The sequence below is a fragment of the Phascolarctos cinereus genome, unplaced genomic scaffold (genome assembly GCF_003287225.1).
Source record: "Phascolarctos cinereus isolate Bilbo 61053 unplaced genomic scaffold, phaCin_HiC Scaffold_5;HRSCAF=322, whole genome shotgun sequence".
NCBI lineage: Eukaryota > Metazoa > Chordata > Mammalia > Diprotodontia > Phascolarctidae > Phascolarctos > Phascolarctos cinereus.
In genome coordinates this window covers 126,777,843-126,796,527 of record NW_027555958.1, presented here as the reverse complement: position 1 = coordinate 126,796,527, position 18,685 = coordinate 126,777,843, and the positions used below count along the sequence as shown (strand labels likewise).

The 18,685-nt window shown below is 36.9% G+C and overlaps 1 protein-coding gene across 7 annotated transcripts in view; it reads left to right on the top strand.

Moving 5' to 3' along the window:
* Positions 1-18,685, top strand: part of L3MBTL3 (L3MBTL histone methyl-lysine binding protein 3) — a 162,829-nt gene that overhangs the window by 125,043 nt on the left and 19,101 nt on the right. For all 7 annotated transcript variants that reach the window (XM_020987039.2, XM_020987037.2, XM_020987038.2 and 4 more), the window contains one exon: positions 16,163-16,248. In XM_020987039.2, the coding sequence (XP_020842698.1) occupies positions 16,163-16,248 (86 nt within the window). The remainder of the gene's footprint in view (positions 1-16,162; positions 16,249-18,685) is intronic.

Below are 18,685 nucleotides of genomic sequence, written 5' to 3'. Positions count from 1 at the left end.
GGTACATTTTGTGTGTAGCAGCTACAGTATCGATTTGGGTTAAAATACTCCCAGCTCTAGTGCCACCTGCTGTGATACCAAGGCAACCATTCAAAGTGAAGAGGAAAAAGGCCTGGATTATTGTTATGTGTCTGTAACGTTGTTGGAACAATATTGGAACAGAGATCTTATTTTATGTCTCTGACCACCATTAATTTCATACCCAAAGGACTCTTAAATACTAGAAAAGCAGTAACATCTGTCTCTCTAAAACAACTGTTTTTGTGCTCAGTGCGCTGGCCTTCTTATGAAAGATACATCCATAACCGAAATCTCATTTCTTGTAAGTTTTTGTAATTAGTTCACAGGGTTAATTATTAGTGCACCCTGAAGATTCTCTTTGGTATCTTGATGATATCAAAATGGTTAACATTTTGCCTATTTTACACTTTACTAACAAACTAGCTATTAACAAGCAAACTTAATAATTTTGTAATTGTCAACATCATAAAGCAATTTTTGACTAGATGATATAGTAATGAAAATTTTTCATAATTTGGTGATCTTTTAAGGTCTGAAATTCTGTTATCTTGTGATTCTAATGGTTTTAAAACCATAAACATTTAGCATTAAATAAAACTGTTCTTCAACTTCATCTGAAAGGAAGTTCATTTTTAAAACGTTCTTTGAATGGTAACCATGGAAATAAAATTCAAACCTCATTGGCCACAGTTCCCACTTCCTTCCTATCCCTTTCTCCCATTTCTTTCCTATAAATTACTTTTGTCCTCAAGTCGGAGGGATTTAAAAATCAGAATAACCAAATTGCTTATAGACAGAGCAAGGATTCCTTGTAACCCCCTGTTCCTCAAACTAGTACTGTTATTCTAGCTCTCATTCACAGGCAATGTGCCTTTCCGTTAATTTCTCATCTCGCTGTGTTTCAGTTCTAGAAGTGGCTTCAGCAAATCCAAACCAAGTTGTTGTGGCAGAGAAGGGAAAGATAATTTTCAACCACATCCCCAGCCAAAATAAAATTTAAGAAAACAACTCCTGAGTTAACCTCGTGTACCTGAGATATGAAAGGAAGTGCTGGCGGTTAGAGTGACATGCCCCTGAGTCCAGGGGCTGCCTCTGCAACTTCAACACACTGTTATTTTTTTTAGCTTAGATGCCTCTGAACTTTGTCACCTATCCAATTTGGTGACACTTATTGGCACCTGCTACTTGGGTTTTAAAAAGAGAGAATGGCCCAGGGAGGTTGAGAGGACTTCAGAAATTAAAAAAGAAGACAATATAGCCAAAAAATAATAATCTTGACAAGGAAGAAAATAGGGAGACATGTAAAAAAGTGATTATTTTTTTAAAGACTGCTATTTTTTTTAAAGAGACTATTATTTTTTAAAGATTACTGTTTTATTTTAAAGACTACTATTTTTTTTAAAAGTCACGCACCAAAGGTAGAAAGAAAGGCACATAGCCAAGGGTGAACATAAATCAAAGACTCTCAAATGGATCAGTGTCATCCCCAAACAGAGACTTTCAGAGTGCCTTCCATCCCTAGGGAATCTCTTCTCATCCTGGACTCCACTCCAGGTCTCCTACATCATAGTGCCGAGATGTGTGGTAAGCACACTATTAGAGGGCCAGTGAATGGGGTTGCTTCTGTTATATTTTCTGAATGACCTATAAAGCACCATGTTATATTATCAAGTTGAAATGCTTTTTCATAATCAACAAACAGCGCAATGGGAGCAAATTTTCTCTTCATCTTTGGGTCAATTGTGAGATGATAAAGATGTGGTCCATTGTTGAAAGCCTACTTTTCCCTAATTCCCACATTGAGGATGCCCTCATTGTGTGTATGATTGACTCATAAAGATTTTGGATTGGCGGACTAGTGGACATTTGAGTCAGGAAGACCTGAATTCAGATGGGGCTTTTGACATTTAGCAGTTGTGCGACCCTGGGCAAATCACTTAACCTCTCCTTGCCTCGGTTTCCTCATTTGTGAAAGGAGGATAATAATAAGACCTACGTCTCAGGATTGTTGTGAGGATCAGATGAGATAGTAATTGTAAAGCACTTAGTTTAGTGCCGTAGTGAGCCATATATAAATAGTGGCTGTTGTTGTACAGGTCATTAGTTGTCAGTGTTCCCTAAATCACCTTTTTTGAATGTTTTTCCCAACAAATTTAATATATTTCTCTTTTTGATACCTGATAAATCAGTTCCTCAGTACTTTCACAATCATATCACCTCTAGCCCAGATATCCTCTCTGTAGTCTTGTTCTTCTAGAACAGATGCTTTTCCTATCTTAACTCTCCTTAGTGCTATTTTTACTTCCTTTATAAGCAGAGAAGTGAATGGCATAGACGTGTAAACCTAGTATCAGGAATGTTTGAAGGTGCGTGGTGTGTGTGTGTGTGTGTGTGTGTGTGTATGTGTGTGTGTGCTTTAATCTAAAATCTTGCTTTCTTTTTTTCTTTTGGCCTTTTGCCTTTATGCCACTATTACTACCCTACAACTCACTTCCCCTGATGAATCCTTCCTTGTCACTGAAACAGTGACACCAATACCTAAGCAAAGCCAGTGTACAGAGCAACCACATATTACAGAGTATAGTCCATTCCTCATCTATAGTCATAGGGTCAAAGTTCCAGAGCTGAAAGGGACCTTGATCAAAGGCAATCTAGTGCAGCCCTCTGCTTTTACAGAAGAGGGAACAATACTGAGAGGAGGGAGTTGTGTTTCATTGTCAGTTTTCCAGGACTGAGATTATCCTTCACAGTGCCTTTATTATTGTTTCAGTTACTGTAGTAACCTAAAATGTGTGTGTATTGCTATTTTTGTTCTTTCTTCACAATGCTTCTCTTCAAGATACTAGTCGCTTGTTCCTCTGAATTCTTCATATTTATTTTTTCTCATGGCATAGTCACACTCTTATTACATTTTGTCATTCAACTGTTTTTCAGTTACATCTGACCCTTTATGACCCCATTTGGAGTTTTCTTGGCAAAGATACTGGAGTGGCTTGCCATTTCATTCTCCGTCTCATTTTACAGGTGGGGAAATTGAAGTCAGCAGGGTCAAGTGACTTGCCCAGGGTGACACAGCTAGTGTCTAAGGCTGGATATGAACTCAGGAAGATGAGTCTTTCTGACTCTCTATGTCTGTACTTTTTCCACTGTGCCACTTAGCTACCTCTCTTTTTTATCATATTATACCACAATTCAGCCATTCCTCAGTTGATCGGCACTTGTTCTAGCATTGGGGATGTTAAAAGCTTCAGTTGAAGCTTCTTAAACATGTTAAGTATAATAAAAATATGTGTAGAGAACTGTCGCTTATCTCTAAGTTCCTCGTCTATAATAGTGGTAATAATAGTACCTGGAGTCGGAAAGACTCATCTTCATGAGTTCAAATCTGGCCTCAGACACTACTAGCTTTGTGACCCTGGGCAAATCACTTAACTCTGTTGGTGTCAGTTTCCTCATCTGTAAAATGAGCTAGAGAATGAAATGGCAAACTGCTCCAGCATCTTTGCCAAGAACATCCCAAATGGGGTCATGAAGAGTCAGATATTACTGAAACAACTACTCAACAACAAAATTGAAGACCTTAAAGCACTATAAATGCAGGTTATTATTATTGTTGTTGATATAATTAAAATTCAATATTCAATTAAAATTCAGTAAACTTTTGTTAAGTGCCTAGTATGTACAAGGCAGTGTACTAAGCGCTGGGGATATAACTAAGAAAAAGCAGTCCCTGTCCTCAAGAAGCTTGCAGTCTAATAGGGGAAGACAACATACAAAATGTAGCTAGAAAGGAGGAGGTGAATTTTTTTTGGGGGGGGAGGATTCAGAAGACACCAGGGAGGGGATATCTTGTTCCAGGGAATTGAAACCAGGCAGAACTGTAGATGCTATTGTTATTGTGTTTTGTTGTTCTTGTTGTTATGCTTTTATTGTTGTTAGTAAATGTGTATTTCAAACAATTAGAAAATCAAGTAAGAAACAAGTCCCCACTGCTTGGGAACAAATTGAATAATGTTGACAGATGAGAAAAACCAAAACTACTATTTGCTTCTGCCGTTTCTAACATGGGAAATTTCACCTTCAAGTGGAATATAGTTTGTTAAGAGAAAGTTGAAATGCAAGGTAAGGGAGTAGTAAGAAAGAACTCTAAATGAGTTTAAAACTCCAGGCCAAAGGTAATATAAGAACTTGCAGATGTGCTTACAGTATCACTGTCAGTGAGTATTGAGAAAAAGTTTGGAATTAGTGAGTCCAGTAAACTATGAGGCCAAGTAACTTAAAAGCCTTACCTAAGACTACCTAGGTAGGAAGTGCTGTGAGTAGAAGTTGAACTGACCCTAGAACTGGTGTTCTTTGAACTATGCTACACTGACTCTCAGCCTTAGTTTCCTCATCTTTGAAATGGGGATTTTGAAGCAGGAGACCAATTAGGAAGCTTTTTCAGGTGGTCCAGTGGAGAGCTGATAGAAAGTTTGGAGTGGTGTTGGCTGTGTGTGTGGAGAGATGTTCTGCAGGTACAGTCAGTGAGACCTGGTGACTGATGGGCCGTTGTGGGGAAAAGGAGAAAGTAAAGAGTTAAAAGTTGGCCAACCTTAGGAAGTTTTGGGGAAAGATAATGAATTCTGTTTTGGACATGTTATGTTTGTGCCTGGCTTATAGTAGTTGCTTAATAAATGTTGATTAATATACCTACAGAATATCAGATTTGTAATGTCTAATAGGCAGTTGATGATTCAGGACTATAGATCAGGAGATAAAACAGTGTTGGTTTTATAGGTTGAAAGTTATCTTCAGAGAAGTGATAATTAAATCCATGGCAGCTGATGAGGTCATTAAGAGAAAAATCAAAGTGAAAAGAAGGCCCAAGACAAGAGCAATTTGATAGATCAGAGGAATGCCATAGACATAGTATATGTTTATTACAGTAAACTACTTGACCATGTCTCTCATGACATCCTAGTGGATAAGAGGGAAAGATGTGGGTTAGATGAGGAAATAGTTAAGTGTGTTTGTATGCAGTTGAATAGACATAATAAAAAAACTGACAATACATGGATCCATCTCAGTCTAAAGGAAGGTCACTAGCATTAGTCTCACTATTCTCTGTGATGGTCAGGAAGACTACAGATGACATTTTATGTTCAATTTGAATTGTAACTTCTCTAAAGAAGAACCACTAGCATGGGGAGGGCTCTGGAAGCCTTGTCATATGAGGGACAGTCGATGGAGCTGGAGCTGTTTTTTCTGGAGAGGAGAATACTTGGAAGTGGGGTATGATAGTTGCTTTTAAATACTTGAAGTATCATGTGGAGAAGAATGTAGACTCTTTCTGTGTTGTTGGTTAGAATTTATAACAGCAGATTTGAGCACAGTATAAGAATGTTCCACTAGTTACAGCCATCCAATAATAGAATGGACTCCTTTTTGATGGCTTTTTTGATGAGTTCCCCATCCCTAGATATGTTTGAGTAGAAACTGGAAGGAATGTTCCATATAATGAGAGCTTGGACGAGGTGGTCCAAGGTCACTTCAAACACTAAGGTTATACAAGGTATTAGTGTCTCATTCTTATGCCAGATGATTGTTACTGGCTGTGTAACCTTGAACAGATTACTTAACTTCTCTGGGCCTCCATTTCCTCACCTGTAAAAATGAGAGAACCAAGAGAGATTTTGACCAGAAGATTTTGAGGCTCTCTTCCAGCTCTAAATCTGTAAACCTATAATTGTCAACACATTCCTGATTATCAAGAAAACTTCCCTTCCCTGCTTTTTTTTTTCCTTTGTAACAGGAATTTATGACCTGACCACGTAGCTCACTGAGTTTTGCTTTCAAGTGAACAATAAATGAGGCCAGATATTACATTTTATGTAGCAAAAACCCAAAGTACTTATATTTACTGCTGCAATGTTTGCCTCACTAATATTTACCCAGATGGATAATTAGAACATGATAGTGAGACATACAGAATGTGATGCATAATTACAGCAGAAAAAGAGAATTATAGGTCAGTGAAGCAATGTAACTCAGTAAAGAAGGTTTCTTATCCCTTGTTTGGATTTCAGTATGCTTTAATTAGAGGCTAACTAATATTCTTTAGTAAGAAGAGTTTTATTTAACTAAAATTCTGTAAAAATTCCTGCTGAGGAAATGTTGAAAAAATTGGTCCTTTAGAGGGGAAGTTATTTAAAAGTGCTGAAATCCCAAGAGGGAAACTGATTCTTAGTGCATGTAGAAAGCAGGGCTCCTTATTTGTGGAAATAGGAGCAGATTCTCTCCTAAGATAGAGATGGTAGTTTTCATTGTTAACACAATCAATGGCAGTGTCAGTGTTGCCATGAATATGTAAGTACTTTCACATTCTTAAGTACAGTTCTTCACAATAACAAATGTGCTATCAGCCTGAGTATATTAGATTTTGATTTAAAGCAGAATCCTACCAATGAAATATAGCAGAAAGGAAAAAACCCTCTGGTTATCCATATTTTGACCTAGAGAAAAATATATTATGACAGTTTTGGGAAAGTGTTTTACAACTACATATCTTTTTTATAATTGCAAGTGTATATAACCAATAAAAATTTATATATAGTGGTTTATGGTTTACACAGTACTTTCATATATATTAACTTATTTAGATGTGTGAAGGGATTTAGGGAGGTAGGAAGGTTAAGAGACTTCCTGGGTTAATTGATTAGCTCATGACCATAGACCTACTAGTAAGTGTCAGAATAGGATTTGAACCCAAGTCTTTCTGACTCCAAGGCCATCCCTCCATTCATTATGATATGCTGCATTTCTGCTCATGTTACTAATTTAAAAAAAAAAAACTAAGAGAAAGACTTTTAACGTATTGAGTGTAGAATCTCAATGAAGTATTTCTAGAAAAACTTGAAAAAGAAGCACAGTATATGAAGCCATGGAGAGGTTACCATCTGTGCCAGTGGAGAGCATCTTTGCTGATAAAATTATAGTTCTTTCAAAGTTTGAAAGGTAAATAAATTACATACATATGCATACATATATGTATTTCTATATGCATATGCACATACCCATATATGTGTAAATATATATGTATACATAATACATATACATACACACATACATATATGTATATGTGTGTGTGTGTGTATACTTGTATATTTAGATAGATGTCTGTCTGTCTGTTTATTCAAAATCAAGCATTTTATCCAAATGGTCTTACGGTACAACCCAAAATAATTTGAAATAAACTTGAGTTAAAATATAGTAAAAATTTAAATACTCCATGATGAAAAAGCATAAAGTATTATAAAAATAGCAGCAATCATTTTCCTTCTCTTTTGGACTAGAATAAGCATGCAGAAAGTTTGAGAGATACTTCCTTCTTTTTCTTCCTTGCCCTTAAGTTTTTCTTATAAATAACTTTCAGTTACTATATAGTAGAGTCCTTGGATGCTATCTAAAGCATTAGGAGAGATTTATGCATTTGTCCTGCCATTTGGATTTTGAACAGACATTACCACATTTAAAGTAGACTGTGTTGGTACTTAGGAAGAGCACTTCGGTCTTCCTTACATTTTCTACTGAAAAGGATAAACTTCAGTGTTATCATAATGGGAGAAAAATGCATAAGGGGATTGTGTAGGTAGAAAAGGACAATTCAGCAGGTGCCAAGGAAATACAGTTTCTTCCAATGGTGGGCTGCAGTGCTCAAGGAAAGAATGTATAGCTTGTGTATTTTGAGAACGTTGGCCAATACAGATCTATATTTGGAGACTGTTTGGAAGGACAGAGTGAAAGTGGGAGCAGCGTGTGTGTTTGCTCTACAGTTATGTTCATCTCCAAACCTCTTCCAGATATGTTAACTGGAGTGTGTGGGCTCTGAGTTCCTTGGGCATGTGTTTGTCTCTGGTTATGTTCATTCACCACATGGGAATGGGTACATTTACACAGTAGGATTTGGTTTGATGAATACCTGTGGAGGTCATGGAGGCTCCATCCTGGATAAGACATTTGATAAGATTCATCCTTGATGATACACTTCTCCCCTAGGAACAACTTCACATGTTAAAAATGAAATTCATTGTCATTACTCCCCTACTTCCAAACTTCCTTATTTCTGTCAAGAGCACAACCATCCTTGTACAGTTTACAGCCTTGGAGTTGTATTCCCAACTCCCCCCAAATGAAGTATCTAATTGGTTGTTAAGTATTGTGCATTCCGCTTTCACAATATCTCTCCCTTTTCCCTCTCTGTGTACCCTGATGCCATCTAATTGTCATCCTCATCTCTTGCCTGGATATTAAAAATAGCCTCTTTAATTGATCTCTCTGCCTCTTGTCTCCCTCTTTCTTCTCCAGTCTGTCTTTCACATAACTACTAAAGGGATCTTCCTGAAGCACAGTGCTAATCATGTTAAACATTTTATCTGCTTGTTTGGAATGATTGCCTATTACCTCTAGAATTAAATACAAATATATTTCTTTGTTGGTTAAAGCCCTTCACAGACTGGCCCCAGCCTACATTTCTCATTCTATCACATATTATTCTTCACACTTTCAGTGACCATGCCAAATGGTTACATCTCAATGCATTTGCACTGGGTTTGCACTGACCTGCAATGTTATTCCTTCTTACTTGTATGTCATAGAATCTCAGGTTTCCTTCAGAATTCTCAAAGCCATCTTCTACTTGAGCCTGTCCTAGTTCCTTTCCCTCTAGTTTTTTGTACCTCCCCTCCCCCCCCGGCCACATGTTGCCTTGTATATATTTTATAAATACTTGGACATGTATGTATCATTGTTATCATTAAAATGTAAGTTTCTTGAGGGGAGGAGGGACTGTCATTTTTTATTTTGGTATTCCTAATGCTACAACAGTCAATAGTACACACTTAATAAATATGAATTGATTAATTGATTGAAGAATGGATGGAAAGGCACTTGACTGTGACAGGGGTTAGGAAATCAGAAAGTTAGAGTTAGTGAACATTTTTAAGCTCCTACTGTGTACCAGGTGCTGTCCTAAGTGCTGGGGATACAAAGAAAGACATAAGACAGTCTTTCCTTTCAAGGAGTTCGTGATCTAATGGGAGAAGACAGTACGTAAAAAGAAGCTGATAAGTGGGGAAGTTAGGGATTGGTGGGTCCCTGACATGGGAAATGACATGAGGAGTTGCGAATTACAGAGTGAATTCATCATACAGAATGAAAAGGTTCTGGAGATGATGAAATCTAGGTGCTCACCCAGATGGGAAATGGTGAGTTGAATTCCCTGGGTGACCTCAAATTGAGGTCTAGGAGGAGCTTCCACAGATTTACTCCCCACCCTCTCCAACCGGAGGGAAGGAGGGGCCCCAGGAGCAGAGGGTGCCGGAATCCTTTATGGTAAATCACTAAGATCTATAGAAAGCCTAAAACTCCAAAATTAATCATTAGATCTACTAAAAAGTAAAAATGACATTGCAAGTTTTCTCTTTTTTTTCTGGGAAAAACTAGTTAGAGCAACAAAGTGGCTAGAAGAAGCAAAAAGGGCCTGAATAGTCCATGCTTTCACTAATTGGACCTGAATAATTAATAAAATTAGCTGCTTGTCTCTAACCACTTGCCAAAGGTAAAGAGAGCCAGGAGTTTGTTATCTATTTTTTTAAAACTTAACTCTTCAAAAAGCTGAATTAGTCTTAAAGAAACAAAGTTTTCAAGTTATTAGAATAGAAAATATAGTCATCTTCAGTTCTGGATCTCTGAAATAAATAGTAAGAGCATATGATAGATGATATGTTCAGTTTTTAAAAATATGTAATATTTAAAAAAACAAATGAATGGGGGATTACAGGGGGGATAGCTTTCATTATAAGAAATCAGTAGCTAAAAAGGTGAGGTGTTTTTTAAAACTGCATGAGGTGCTGATCCCCAGTTTTAAATTATACTATAAATGTGTGTGTGTGCTGAATAATCATTATACCTGTTCAATAGCTAAACAAAGAACTTTCCCTCATTAGTAAAACATTTATCAGCCTAGAATTTATGATGTGAAAGAATATCTAGTTTAAGATAAATTGAATTTAGATGGCTTGAAGGACTTAGGAGAAGTTATTTACGTTCCAACTGGTCCCTTTAGTATAATGTTACTGTTAATAGCAGCCTTTTAAAGTCACTGAACATGATCTTGTCCTTTTTCTATTGTTACCGTTGCTGTTGCCTTTGTCTAAGGAGTGCTTCGTGAGGAGCTTTATAACATCTCTGATATACATCCTTTCTGTGCTCTGACACTGCTGCCAACTGATATGGGTCCTGATCACCTTATGCCTGGACTATTGCGATAGCCTCAGGAATCTCCCCATTCTGGTCTATCCTCCACTCAGCTCTCTGTAGTTCGGGTCTGACAGTGTCAGTCCCATCTTTAATAAACTCCAGTGACTCCCTGTTACCTCCAGGACCAAATATAAAATCCTCTTTTGACATTCAAAGCCATTTATAACCTGTTGTTCTACTTAACACCTTATTAACCCCACATACTTAGTGATCGGTGACCCTGGCCTATTTACTGTTTCTTAAATGAGACACTCTACCCCCCAAATCTATGCATTTTCTGTGGCTGTTCCCCATGCCTGGAATGCTCTCCTTCCTCATCTGTGCTCCTGCATCCATGGTTTTCTGCAGTTCCCCTCTAAAATCTCACCTTCTGCAAGAAGCCTTTCCCCATCTTCTTTAATTCTAGTGCCTTCCTTCACTTGATTATCTCTAATTTCTCCTGTCTATGTCTTGGTTGTGCACGGTCTTATCATTGTCTCCCCTGTTGGACTGTGAGCTCCTTGAGAGCACAGACTGTCTTGTCTTTCCTTTTGTCCCTTGAGATTAGCATGGTGCCTGGCATGTGATTAATAAATATTTCTTGACTTGATATTACTTGAGGAACATATATATATATATATATATATATATATATATATATATATATATATATGTATATGTGTGTGTGTGTATATATATGTGTGTGTATGTATGTGTGTGTATGTGTGTGTGTATATGTATGTATGTATATGTATAGTTTCAGCAGTCTAGTCCTAGAGAGTTAGCTTCCTGGAACACTGAAAGGTTCATTGATTTTCCAGAAGTCACACAGATATTATGTGGAAGGGCAGGATTAGAATCCTAAGATTTCCTGACTCCAAGGCTGACTTTATATCCATTGGGACACACTGTTTCTCATTGTTGTTATTATTGTCAATAAAATACCCTGAATTGTTGCTGTTAGTGTTAATACTTCTTCATGTTGTGGAAGTGATCTTTGGTTTCTAAGTGCTATGCCAGTAAAGCTGAAGCTGTGGAAAGTCCTTCCAAAAGCTCAGAGTATGGACCTAGAAACAAATTTTGTCCATTTACTAAAGTCAACTAAAGTTTACTGAAGTCTGTAAACTAAAGTTTACATCTGAAATTTGGCCAGAAGGTGATAGAATTTTTTTAGCCACATAAACTCACATAAGTGGTCTATTAAGGCAGAGAGGGCTTATCCCTGCCTGGAAAATGGTAGTACCCACACTAACGATACATTTCCTTTTAAAATAAAAATAATAATGATATCTGACATTAATATAATATAGTGCTTAATAATTACAAACCATTTTACACGTATGCATTTTATTTGATCCTCATAACAACCCTGTGAATTAATATTGTGTTATCATCCCAATTTTATAGATGTAGAAATGGGCTCAGAGAGATTAAATGATGTCCCAACATCTAACAACAAGTTAAGAAGTAAATCCAGAGCTCAGTGTATGTCATCTTCTTCCTCAATCCCAGGACCCTTTTCAAGGAAATTGTCTTATGTTTAATATCCCTAATTTCTCCTAAAATGTCAGTGACTATCTTACATTGTTTTTAGTATATTGCTTCTTGTTGTCTCTGATTAGATTTTAGTGTCTATAGTGACAACCAGCAGAATTACTAATTTTTGTTTTTATTTTTTTAGAATTCAGTTAATACTTAATAAACCTATATTATGTACAAGGAGCAGCTAGATGGTTCAGTGGTTAGAGCACTGTCCCTGGGAGTCAGGAAGACTCATTTTCCTGAATTCAAATCTGCCCTCAGCTGCTTACTAGCTATGTGACCTTAGACAAGTCATTTAACCCTGCTTACTTCAATTTCCTCATCTGACAAATGAGCTGGAGAAGGAAATGGCAAACCACTCTAGTATCTTTGCCAAGAAAACCCCAAATGGGGTCACGAATAATAAGACATGATTGAAAAGTGACTGAACAACAATAAATTGTGTGGAAGGCAATATGCTAGGTACTGGAGGTAGGAGGGCAAATAATAAATATTCCATTTAACCCTAAGGACCTTACACATACATAGGTAAATAAATACAATGTATTTTAGAGACAGAGCACAGAAGATCTTAGGGATCAGGGAAGACTTTGTACCTGAAGAAAAGTAAAAATTTTAAAAGGGAGATATGAAGAGCAAATTTGTTTTAAGCACTGAGGATAGATAATGCTCAATATTGGGGGATGAAATGGCAAGTTCAGAGGACAAGCAATATTTCAGTGTGGCTGGAAAATAGAGTGAATGAAAGGCAATAATATAAAATGAATCTGGAAAGGTAGGCTAGATCCAGAAGAGCCTTAAAATATTAATCAGAATAGTATATACTTTATCCTAGAGACAGTAGGGACCTACTGGAGTATTTTGTACAGGGAAGTTAAATTCAGATTAAGATTATTTTGACAACTGCGTGGGGGATAGATGGGAGAAGGGAAGGACTGGAAGCAAAAAGACCAACTTAGAGGCCATTAGAATTGTCCAGGCAAGAGATGAAAACTGCCTGGATTAGGGTGGTGCTCATATGACTGGGAAGAAGAAAACAAATCTGAAAGGAGTTGTAGAGTTAGAATCCCCAGCACTTGGCCACGGATAGGACATGGGAGGTGAGGAAGAGGGAATGATCAAGAATGGCTCAGAGGTTACAGGTATAGTAGACTGAGAGGCTCGTGAGCCTTTCCACACATAAGGAAGTTTGGAAGACAAGTGGGTTCAGGAATGAAGATGAGCTGTGCTATTTTGGATGTGTTTAATTTGAGATGCCAGAGGGACATCCAGGTATAGATAATTAGTAGGCATTTGGTAAAGCAGAACTGGAATTCAGGAGGAAAGACTGGATATATGGGTTCAGAAGTCATCTACATAGACATGATCATTAAAGTGCTGGGGAAAATGAGATCTCAAAACTAGAGAGGAAAGAAAAACAGGGTCAAGACATTTGGGGGGCCCTCACAATTAGGTGACAAGAGGTGACCGAAAAATCAGCAACAGAGACTGAGAAGGATCATTCATATGGGTAGGAGGCAAAGAAGATAATTATATCACAGCAACCAAAGGAGAAGAGAGAATCCAAGAGGGGCATTGGTCAGAATGAAGACTAAGAATAGGCTATTATTATATTTAACAGTTTAGAGATCATCTGATATTTTTGAGAGATAAATTTCGGCTTAATGGCAGGATCCAAGCCAGATTGCTGTGGTTTGAGAAATGAATAAGTGGTAAGGAAGTGGGAAAAGCATTTTCAGATAACTCTTTGTAGGAGTTTAGCACTGAAATGGAGGCAAGATATAGGATGGTAGGGTGTGAGGGTGGCAGGATCAATTAAGGGTTTATGTGTTTTGTTTTGTTTTAAAGGGTAAAAGAACCCAGACTTATTTGTAGATAGTGAATTAGAAGCTAGTAAATAGAGAAAAAGAGGAAATGACCAATGGGGCAAAGTTCTTGGAGGAGACAGGAGAGAACGTGCACAAGCAGAGTCCAGGAGAAGAGCTACATCTTCCCCAATTAGTGGGACAGTAGAGGGTAGGTGCTAGGGGGGTTTTTTGAGGGATTTCAGGTGAAGGACATGATGATACATAGTCTTAGTTTTTCTCAGTAAAGTAGGAGAGTGTCATTGGCTGAGAAAGAGGTTGGTGTTGCAATGAGATCTTGAATAAAGAGAAGGTTGGCAGCAGCCACTATGGGGAAGGTAATAACCAGTCAGGATAATTATAAAGCAATGAAGCAATCACAGCCTCACAGAGTTTAGGTAACATGTTTTTTTAGTGGACTCAGTCACCCCAGTGCATGAGTTCCTTTGGAAAGGTTCAGCAGCCCAGGAGTATGAGTAGAGTAGTCAAAAGTTGGAGGTGCATGCCCCAGAATTAAGGATGGGCAGTGCATAAAGTGTGGAACAAGGGAACAAAGGATTTAAGGTCAGGGTTAGGGTGCAGGGAGCATAGGTTAACTATAGGAGCTAGATTGGAAAGGGAGGCCAGACCAGGCATTATAGACTGTGAAAGCAAAAAGTGTTAGAAGGATTAGAGGTCTCAGTGAGGATAAAGTGGAAGTTTAGGAAGAGTGAGGCAAAGAGAGAGAAAAGGATGAGAGGTTATGATCAAGAATTTCAGGGTTCAAGATCATGGAAGTAGTGCTGCTGAGGGCTAAGGTGTGACTACACCTGTGGGTAACTAAGGTAGAGTGAAGAATTTTAGGTTAATCAGAAAATAGTTTTTAATCATCAAGTGGTTTAATAGTTAATCAGAAAGTAGTTTTTCACCTCTAATCCCTTATGATCAAATTAATTTCTTCTGAATGTCATTTTAGTGACTTAAGATGGTAATTAAATGAGTCCAATTCCAGATGGGTATTTTTTTTTAAATTCTGGTAGTTGGACCTCAGATGAAAGCTTAAGCTGAGATGATTGAAGCTCTTACTACAAAGAGCCCTTGTAGGAAATGAGTAAGATTTTCATAAATATTTATTGTGTGCTCAGCATTATGTTGTAAGTGCTTTGTCTTGCCACTACATTCAAAAGTCCAGAACAAAATAAATGGCTTTATCAACAGAACTACAGAACCCTTTTAAAATTGTTTATGATACAACTTATTTGTGAAGTTTTTAGTCACATTTGAAAGTACATAGTAGAAGTATGATCTGTATCCACAAAGATCTTGCTTTGAGAACAGTAATCAAACTATTTCTTACCATTGCTACTGGAAAAGGAACTACAATATGCTTTCCTATGGCTTTATTCACAATCCCTGTGACACCCCAGACCAAAATGCCGTTTCCTGGCCACCACTTCCCTATATTTGTTGTCTCCCCCTATTAGGCATAAATTCCTAATGGACAGGGACTGTCTTCACTTTTGTATGTATAGACCAGTGCTTAGCAAAGTGCCTGGCATGGTAACATAGCAAACAACTAACAATGGAATGTAGAATATGATAGACTACCAAATTGTATAGATTTGTGTAATTGTGTTTCACATTAGAGAAATTCAGATGAGAGAGATTTAAAGTCATCATAGAACTTGATCTGAGTCTAGATGGGTCAGTAGGATTTGGTAAAAAAGATTATAGTTCCATCAAGTTGACATTCGAAATAATTGTATGAGTTTACCCTTTGGTTCCTTCATCCCAAAATAATGAGGCTGACTTTTGTCTCTGACTTGAGTGTGAAGGTCTCTGATGTGACACAAGACTTGGGAATTCTACTCCATTTTGGAATGTCCCTGGAATTTAGCCCTGGGTCATCCCTGAACAGGAGAGAGATCCTGTAGGTTAAAGGCTCTAGCCTTTTTTTTTTTAAACAGTATCTCCTGGAATCCAGTAGATTAAAGATGAAGTGACCCTGGTCTGGGCCTAAATTGTTGCATACCCATTAGGCCAATACCAGTGTATGACTAAACCTCCAGACCTAAGTAATTGTCATGAGCATAAACCTTTCTCTTAATACGATAATAAATTATACAAAATAAATTAAATTATTTTACCTTCTCAAAACACAAGAGTATCCTAGCAGTACAATGTGAATGAAACTGTACATGTACAAAATAACTCTGTTTGTAGGTGGAATGAAAAGCTGAATTTTCTAGGACAGTTAATACTCTTAGAAACAATACAAAGAAAAATGACAACTCTTTCTTTTGAAAAGTAAATGATTGTCTTGAGGACAAAGAGAAATGTCTAATCTCTTTCTTGCTGTTATCATTTTCAGTATATAGAATACACTGAGTACTATTTTCTCTTTGATTTTTTTCAATATTGACAAAAGAAAGTGCTGCTAACAAACGTTCAGAAGATTTTATTCATTGTATTAAATCACTGAAAATACCTGTTTTTATCAGAGAACAGCAAATTGAAGATAAGCTTGTCAAGGAAGAATGTGAAGAAGGGATAAAAAGTGAAGTGAGAACTCCAAATCAAACCAAAGGTAATTATGACATTATTATATTCCTGACCTTTTTTATGACGTCGATTTTGTATTGATCATCCTAAATAGTAAAACTGAATTTCCAAGATTATTTCCATAATTAAATATAAAATCAGTTTGGTTATAGCAGTTAGTCAATAATTAGTTACATATTAAGTATATTTGGTGATACTTCATTATATAGATTTAATTTTACTGTGGGTCAGATCATATCCACTGACTTGTAATCGTTACACTCATATGATAAGCGTGGTATAACTTCAGAGAGTTATAAACTATCATTAGTCCTTTCCCCCATCACGGCCAGTGTTATAAGGTGATCTCCTTGTTGTATCTTCCTCTATATTTTAAAAACTTATCTCTTAAATATTTATTATATTTAAAATATTATACAAACTTATATTTCAAATATTTATTACATTAAATATAGAATATTTTTTGAAACAAAGGCAGCATCTCAGTTCAAACTTCATATCATTTCCACTTCACTAAAATAAATCTCTTGAGTGATTGGTGCTATAACAGTGTGAGGATTCTATACTTTAAATTGTGCTAGATTCAGTTTTAAGACTGAAAAAGTCAAAGGACTTTGAAATTGCTCAATTTTTAATCAAATTGGAAAATGTTAAGAATTATGCATTCAGTATATAATATGTATCTGACTATATAATTGTTGAACATTGTTTTTTGTAATGCATCTGCCTGATGATATAGTTAACATTTGCCAGAGTGCTTCTTGGTACTTTGACTTTGCATGTGCATTTCTATTTCTTAATCACACAAGAAGCAAGAATGGCTTTAATATCCCTGCTGTCATGTAAAATTGACATGTTCTATAAGTGATGCTTTTGTGCTTTTTTCATCTGATTTTAGTTAAGCAATTTTAAAAATTAATTTAACAGTCATCTCCTATGTAGTTACCAGCATCTTGTGGTACTCATTGTGTCTGATCATTTAAGTGGGCAGAAAATTGCTCAATTCTGAAGGCTTGTTCATTCTTCCAGATCAATAAGTTACTATTCAGTGCATGTAAAGAGCTAGAAAAAAAATTTTTTACTGTATATGAAATAACATAAAAATGTAACCCATTCACATATAATGGAATTTCCTAATTTACTGGAATATCCTGTTTTTTAATCAGCCTTCCAGAAATTTACATGAGTTTACAGCCATTTGTTCATCAATATGAGCCTCGGTTTTTTACTTTTTTCAGTCATCTTATTAAGGGTCTCTTGAATTTGTTCTTTTGAGTTGCCCTATTTTCCAGAAACATTGGGCCCAAAGTATGCAGGGGGCCCTGACCATATCAAGGACAAAGTTTGCCCCTCAGCAAACTTTTTTTGTTGTTTGTACCCTAACCTGGACTCCCTGTGTGTCCTTGCGAGTCAAGACACACCAGTGAGTCTGCACAGACTGGAAACTGCTTGTGAATCTAGGACCCTTGTAGCTAAGCTAACCATCTTATCTTCATAGTCTGGTAGTTCCCAAAGGAAAAGAAGGCTGATTGTGCGATCTTCATTATTCATGATTTCTCCTCCCTTGCCAGTCCCAGTTAGGTGGAGATTTCTATTTCTCCTTCCCTCTTTGTCACACTTTCATAAATATGTAAGCTTCTGTTTGAATTGTGAACTCTTTGCCCTGGCTTAGGGTTCCACGTGCATTCCCTTGTAATAAATCTAGTTGCAACGCAGTGTCTCATGGATTTGTGATACTGTTTTTGGTTAACAATGCTAAGGGTCAAGATTCAGCCTAAGGGTTTATGCTCATAGGATTTCAACTTTGGAAGTCCAAAGATCAGAGGAGATGCCTCTGACTTAAAACTACTCCTAGAGTAAATTGAGTTTCAAAGGTGTAAATCAATGCCTTAAAAGTCTGGTGGTTCCTGTATGTCCCCTAGCTTACTGGGATGGAGCTATGAAAATCTTATGGAAAGTTTTGAAGCCTGTGCTTTCAGGTTTAAGAACTCTTCACTCTTATTAACTTAACTCTTAACCAATTGTAGTAGGCCCAACTTTTTCACTTGCCACTACACTAAATAAATTTTACTTGCCTGTTCAAAATTCAGTTTGCTTCTCCCTTTTTAATGCCCAGCTCAGAGAATACATAGAAAGCTGAAAGGGACCTCAGGGGCCATTTTGTCCAGCCCCCTCATTTTACAGGTGACTGTAATGATTATTAAATGGTTTGCCCAGAGGTAGTATCAAAGATGGTTTTTGAACCCAGGCCTTTTGACTCCATAGTTAGCATTCTGCCTCCAATCCTTATACAATACTGCTTTTGAAATCAGCAAAATCTCTACTGTTCAACTGTGAATCATTTATTGGGCTAGTAGTTCTTAACCTTTTTTGTGTTTTAGACACCTTTGGCAGTCTGGTGAAGCCTATGGGGACCTCTTCTTAGAATAATGTTTGTTGCCTATTTTCATAATTAAAGAAAA